Source organism: Eucalyptus grandis, chromosome 1 (genome assembly GCF_016545825.1).
Source record: "Eucalyptus grandis isolate ANBG69807.140 chromosome 1, ASM1654582v1, whole genome shotgun sequence".
NCBI lineage: Eukaryota > Viridiplantae > Streptophyta > Magnoliopsida > Myrtales > Myrtaceae > Eucalyptus > Eucalyptus grandis.
In genome coordinates this window covers 20587475-20594962 of record NC_052612.1, presented here as the reverse complement: position 1 = coordinate 20594962, position 7488 = coordinate 20587475, and the positions used below count along the sequence as shown (strand labels likewise).

The 7488-nt window shown below is 36.7% G+C and overlaps 1 protein-coding gene across 1 annotated transcript; it reads right to left on the bottom strand.

Annotated features, from left to right (window-relative positions):
* Window positions 1–2344: 2344 nt before the first annotated feature.
* On the bottom strand, window positions 2345–3010 carry LOC104420393 (histone H4). Its single transcript, XM_010032272.3, has one exon. It carries the CDS (start codon window positions 2896–2898, stop codon window positions 2587–2589), a length of 312 nt encoding a protein of 103 aa, XP_010030574.1. The 5' UTR covers window positions 2899–3010; the 3' UTR covers window positions 2345–2586.
* Window positions 3011–7488: the final 4478 nt, after the last annotated feature.

The window sequence follows — 7488 nt, the reverse complement described above, 5'->3', positions numbered from 1 at the left end:
AAAAAAGAAAAAAAAATGGTTTGGCTTGATTCTAAAGTTCTTCCTAAAAATAAAAAAACAATTTTTTTTTACTTCTTGATTTAATTCCAAATATGGTCTCGATCACAAAAATGTTAATAAACAGATTTTTATTCTTTTTTTGTTCCGAAAAATAAAAGAATAGAATCAAGCTTTGTTTGACGTGTTACAAAACAAGCTCACTCAAGGGATAACAACTCGGTTAGAGGAAGCAAAGTTGGAGGCCATTAATTAGGTGCCATCTTTCTTTTCAAATCCAGAATCAAGCAAAGATTCAATGAAACATTCTCTCTTGCAATGATGTCATTTAGTTGTCACGTATGGGTTTTTGGTGATGGGTTCAAACGGTGAATTCAAAAAATAGAGATCGCGCATCCTTCGATTAGTCATTCATAACTTTTGATATGAAAAGAATGATAGACCTATAACTATAATACTAATTCTAAAAAGTTGCTCAAGGTTCAATTCCAAACTCCAGTTGAGGTTACTTCCTGCCTTAAAATCCATTTCCTCAAACTTCCTTCAATGTGCAAAGACGTGGACCGTGGAGTCGCATCTGAAATGCCTTATCGCATGAGCAAGATCCACCTCCACGAATGAGGAAAACTCTGCTCTCATAATCTAATTTAATTTGTCAGATTGTGCCCGCTTCCATCGAAACCTCGCCGAGATCTAGCCATTATCGTCAAGGAGGAGGGGCCGTCAAATCTAGAGGCCTCCTCCTCCAAATCTCTTGTTGCCATCAATGAATTCATGTCTCTTCGACAACGAGACGAAGCTCAACATTATTTTAACTAGTGATCCACGCTTTCGTTGCACTATCTCAGATGTCTCGACGCTTTCATACACTCATCTTGCTAACGTTTCGCGTCAAGGAACATATTTGAAACACGGCGACTTATGTTTGAATGCACAACTTTAGATATATTCTAGGCAAATTATACTGTCCACATCATCTTGTTTCTAATTAAAGATTAAGAAAAAAATTAAACAATGCCATTAAAAATAGGGTTAATATTATTAAAAACCATAAATTAATATGCATGTGACAATTTTACATCAAATAAATTTGTTGACCACAAAAAATTCCCAAAATGATTCACTTATAACAAATTTACCTTCTATTAATTTTCATTAAATTTTACAGGCAAATTACTAAATTATATAACACATAACAATTAATAGATATATCAGTTTGGACTTTAAAAGTATAAAATTTGTGATTCTACGGCATTTATCAAATTTAACAAAAATTAACAAAGGATAAGTTTGTCACGAATATATTAATTTAGATTGTATTCAAAAAAAAAAAATAAATTTTTTGATAAATTTATATATATATATATATATCTACTTGAAATTTTTTATAATTAAAAAAATTAATTTGGGAGACATGCCAGTTTAAAATTTTTCAAAATACTAATCTTTAAAGATTCTGTGCTATGAACATATAGTTAGGTTTTCAATCCAAGCAAGTATGCAGCTTTCTTGAATTACGTCGAAATTTCTATGCCTTGGGAAACAGGCAATGGTGAAACTTTGGACTTTGCCAATGCCGAATACATGACAAAATGCCGAAGTGGCGGAAGTCGTGGTCGGCGACTCGGCAATGAGATTAAACGCCGAAACCCAGACTCCGCCAAAAGCACTGTTGACATTCAATTTGGGCTCAGCCCAGCCTAACCCTTAACTACAAATGGTCCGAACCCCACTTGATGGGCAGGCCATCTGACTGGCATATCCATCTCTAACGATCTCTCAATTCTTGGTCTTTCTTGCTTTCTTGATTCTTAGGAATGATCGGTTTCAAGGCGCGGAAACGAACCTAGAACCAGCCTGAAATCGAGCCAGCCGACCATCGGGGTTATGTCTAAAGACTTAATTGGAGTTGTCTTTCAACGCTGAGTTTGTTATTCGAATGGGTACTCTTTAAACATTTGACATTTTTACTTGCACCTTCAGCGGTTTGAAGTTCAAATTAACCTGCTTTACAAATCAATCGCACCCAATCCGTGAAAAAGCATAGCCTAAAGCTTAAATTTCTCTCATTTCAAATGGGAACGTAAAATAAAAACCGTTTACTAATCCTCTGGAGCTGAATCAATTTTAACCAAGATCAATTTTAGCTGGACGAACACGCCTCGCCATTCACACGCATCTCCCAAATCATCCCGCTTCTCTATCTCCAGAACCTCGCACACCCTCAGTTCGAATTTTTCAATTTCAGATCTGAAGGCTCAAGATAACCCCCAAAAAACTAGAAAAAGATTGAATCTTCACCCCCGGAAAGAAGCTAAAATGCGTCCAAATGAAATGGGTCGAGAGATTGGGAAACTAATTTCATTAATTCCACTGAAAATCGAAAGAAAAACACAATCTAGACGAGGAGGAGCATCAAATCTACTTGACTCGCCCAATCTCGCTTCACAATGACGGACCCAACAAGCTAAAAACCACCTAAAGACAACAAGGCAAGAAAACCCTACGCTTCCATATACAGCCCCAAGAAATCCCAACACGCTCGCCTAGCGAAACCCTAGCTGCGGAATCGGAACCGGAACCGGAACCCTAGCCGCCGAAGCCGTACAGGGTCCTGCCCTGCCTCTTGAGGGCGTAGACGACGTCCATGGCGGTGACGGTCTTGCGGCGGGCGTGCTCGGTGTAGGTGACGGCGTCGCGGATGACGTTCTCGAGGAAGATCTTGAGGACGCCGCGGGTCTCCTCGTAGATCAGGCCGCTGATACGCTTCACGCCGCCACGGCGGGCGAGACGGCGGATGGCCGGCTTGGTGATGCCCTGGATGTTGTCGCGGAGGACCTTGCGATGGCGCTTCGCCCCGCCCTTGCCCAGCCCCTTGCCTCCCTTACCGCGGCCCGACATCTTCTTCTCCTTCTTCTTGTTTTTTCTCGAGAAAGTGAGGGAAAATTCAAAGGAAAGCAAGAAAGAAAATTTACGTTTCTCGAACGGGAAAACTGTTCTGCCGAAACGGGGGCGCTGCCGGCGTTTTATAAGGGGGCGGAGAGATTACGAGTTTCTCTTTTTGTGTTTCTCGAGGTGGGTTCCGCGGCCGTTGGATCGGGAGCCATCGACGGACGACAGCGTCGATCCGCGTCGGAGGGTTTAGGCGATCGCGGACCGTAGATGGGCCTTGAAACGGACGGCGTTAAGGCAGGTGTGGAGTGACGCGGATCGATGACATGGCAGGTTCCCGGCCGGCGGGGTGGTTTGAAAAAGTTGCTCGTGGCGAATGAAATTCCGCGTGATTTTTCGAACGGATTTCGAATTTTCGAATGACCGTTTTACCCTCGAGATCCTTGTCGGCTAGAAGTCGACTTGTTTTTTGGTTTATAAAACTCAATATACTTGAACTTTCGTAGCACGATCGGACTCCCACTCAGCATGAAACATTCACACTCGCCATTTTAAAAAATATTAAAGGTTGAAGATAAAAATAAGGAAAAATGTCACAAAAAAACTTAAACTTTGTCCAAAATAACAAATTTATCCTAAATCATTTTTATAAATTTTGCTCATTATGTTACATTTATCCTAAACTTTTTTTTATCACATCAAAAATCCTAAATTTTTATTTATGTGACACATTTATCTCTCCCAAACTTTTTTCCATGACAAAATTTTTTGGGGAAGATGTATTGCATAGATAAAAATTTGGGATTTTTAATATCACAAAAATAAGTTTGAAATAAATATGTCACATAAATATAAATTTTGGATTATTTTGTCAAAAAAATTGTGATAAATGTGTCACATTAAATAAAGTCCGTGATTTTTTATGGCTTTTATGCTAAAATAAAATAGTAAAAAGGAATATTATAATATATAATATTGTCTATCACCTATAAACAAAGAAAATTATATAAAGATGGTGTTCTTGATTGAGCTTTCAAGCCAATCAAGTCAAGTGTCTTCATGCTTGAACTCGATTTGACAAGCTACTCCAACTCAACTTGAGTAGTGGACAGATAAAGCACGAGCAATTTGCATCTAACTTGACTCTCTTTTTTTTGTTGGAATATCTAACTTGACTTGAGTAGAACTTGATTGTGCATATTTTGCAAAAAGGAAGACTTTATTGAAATTATTATGATTTACTTTATAAAAAACATATTAGTTATTTAACTCAAGAATTAGTCGATTAAAGAAGGAAGTGCATGCCAATGCAAAAAGGTGGAAAATTCTTTTTGGGGACATTCATTTTCATTGTAAAATTAGTTAATTGTAAATGATAATATTCTATTTTACTGGGCGCCCTTGTTTTTTTTCAATTTAATCTTATCTTATTTTTCGTAACTAATGCTGATATAATTTCGTTTAGAATAAGCGGTTGAATATAATTGTGATTACTTCCATAAAACGACTCAATGTATGGCTCATATATTATATTGGCTATGTAGATGTATTTTATATTCATGTTTGAAGATTAACTTGTTTAGGTTTATAGCTTGACAATGCTAGTTTCCATTTAATTTATTTTTGACAATTATACTCTTTTTTCTTGGATATGTTCACTAGGGGTCCTAAACTTATCAAATTGGTTCATTAAATCCTTTTGTTGACTTCGTTCAATTTGACTAATTGAAAATACTGACGTGGTTCTTTTTAATATTTTTATACACACTTAGTTTTAAATAAATTTTAAAAATAAGCTATTTTTTTACTAAAACAACATAGAAGTCTAATGGAGAGGGCTGCAAGCCCTCATTGCTACCACCCCGCCATCATCAGGAGGGACTGGTGAGGATGGGAATGCCAGGCAAGGGTCACTGGGCACCAGAAGTCGATGACCCTTGACCAGGTCTAATGAGTCCCTATAGGTAGGGGTGTCAATGGGTCAAGTCAAGTCGAATAAAAAAGGTCATGTCGGGTTTTTGGGTTTTCCTCTTCTTCTTCTTTTTCTTTTCTTTTCCCCTCCCTTTTCTCCAATATAATTTTTTTGAAGTAAAAGGCCATTTAACTTATATCAAAGAAAGAGGTAAAATTCCAAACAAGAATGAAGCATACAAACATTGGATATGCTCTCAAACAAGCAAATATAATTTCCAATGCAAGAAATTTGGTAAGAAGAATTAGTACTCATGTCCTTAGACTATAAAGTTTGTTAGTGTTTTGTTTTCTGCAACAAATGAGGTTAAGCCTATGACAGTGCCATATCCATTTGCAATCAAGAGGCACCACCAAGGGTCCTTCAGAAATCAAAGAATCTATGTGCTTGGTGAGCAGGGAAGCCAACAATGCTTGTATACGAATTTAGCACAAAATTGAAAAATCTGAGAACCTGAAGATATTGTTAGGAGTGCAAAAAGAGAAATAGAATTTACACAAGTTGCATATTATAAAATACTAACCTCTAATATGTCAATCATTGAGAGAAGTCAATATTGAGTTTGACTCCGTGGTCGTATTTGGCAACTCTACAATAAATTCATGACGAAAATGAGAACTAACATATGCATTAAAATAAAGAAATGTATAAATATTCTACAACCATATTGTCTCACTTGACTCAAAGATTTCGAGGTCTTCTAAGTCCTCTTCAATCGAACGGAAAAGTAGCACGAATCATAACCAATCTTGAGCACATGAGAGACTCTACCATAGTTGGGGTCAAGGAATTACATAACACATTGAGCACACGACCTTCTATGCTAAATGCCGCCTCCGATGCTACAGTTAAGATGGACACAACCAAGATATCTTGAGCAACGGTAGAAAGTATAGGATATTTCGATGAATTTCCTTTCCACCAACTTAAGATATGAAATTCAGAGTTATAACATTTATATGCTTTCTCAAAGTACTTGTTCAGTTCAGATTTTTCATACAAATGCTATTGTCCGGTTTGGCTAAAATACATTTCAATCATAACATCAGCACCAACCACTGGAGACCTTGACATGTTTACATCCTTGTACTCTTTAGCCTCAAGTTGCTTTGAGGACATACACCCATTCGATATTGCTCAAACAATAATATCGGAGATGTTATTACTTTTTCTTGTAAAGTTTCTGCCTTCTTGCTTTCATAAACATGACTAGTCATCCACTTTACATAATCCCACTTATGTTGCAGTTCAAGTATGTAAGCAATGAATAAAGTGAGATTTATGTTGTTCACGTTGTCAAAATACTTACGAAATGTCGTTTTCATTCTTTGAGTCATTTCTCACAAACTTTGGTCCTCATTTCCACAATATCTCTCAATCATTGTATAAATCTCATATACGTCCTTCACCATATTATTACTAGTGACATAAGAACCTGAAACTTTTATAATTGTATCAAAGAACAACTTCAAAAAAGGAGAAAGTGACATGCAAAATTCCAATCCTCATTAGTAGGCAACCCTGTCCCCTTGGAAAGCTCTTGGGCATATTTGCTATTCCAAAGTTCCATATTGCTAAAAGCTCGTTCAGACATCAAAGTTGATTCCAACACCATGTATGTTGAGTTCTAACGAGTTTCCAGATCCAAACATACAAGACTTTTCAACTCAATATTCTCTAACTCAACAAAACCTTTGAATTTTCTTAGCCTACTAGGGGAATATCTCACATAACGTATGGTTGAACGTATTCTAGCAATTGAATCGTTTATGTCTTTTAACCCATTTCCAGCAATCAAACTTAATATATGGGCATAACACCTCACATGGAGTAACTCTCCTCTCAATAATAGAGAGTTCCAAGAACTAAGTATCTTTTTCAGGTATTGAACTCTCAAGTCATTCTAGCTAGCTTTATTTATAGTGATAGAAAAAACACTATGGATCCCCCAATCAATCAAACATTTCTCAATTATTTTTTCTATTATCTCAGCAGAATGACCTAAGATTTGACAAAAAACTAATATCTTCTTCTGCAATTTCCAATCGACATCAACAAAATGAGCAGTCAGACACACATAACTTAAGTTTTGACAAGATGTCCATGTGTCGGTTGTTAGAGATACTTTAGGAGATGTCTCGGAGAAATATTTCTTCGATTTACTTCTTTCCTCAATGTATAAATCATAACAATCATATCTCAATGTGTTGCATGACGAGATTAAGAATTTTGGCTAGATTCTATTCACAAATCGATGAAATCCCTCATGCATTACCAACTTAAAAGGCAACTTATTAAGAATAAACATGATCGCTAATTCTTTTCTACTAGCATCTTGATTAAATTTCCAAGGACTTGATAAACTACTACCCCCAACAACTTGACTCGAGGCACTTTTTTGCCTTTTTTCGACATCTGCATATAGATATTCCTTACATCTAGCTAGATGATGATGCATTGAGTTAGTCCCTTGACTACTAGCACAACTCAATCTTTTCTTGACCAGGAATCTCTTTAAAAAGTCCCCACATTGTAGATCTCCTCATTTTGTTTGTGACATTAGAACCACCTGCTAAAGACACCTAGCAATCCTTCTATTTATAACACTTAGAGCTTACAAATTATTA

Excerpts from the sequence above, each read along its gene's own strand:
- LOC104420393 (XM_010032272.3), bottom strand. The coding sequence starts at position 2,898 with ATGTCGGGCCGCGGTAAGGGAGGCAAGGGGCTGGGCAAGGGCGGGGCG.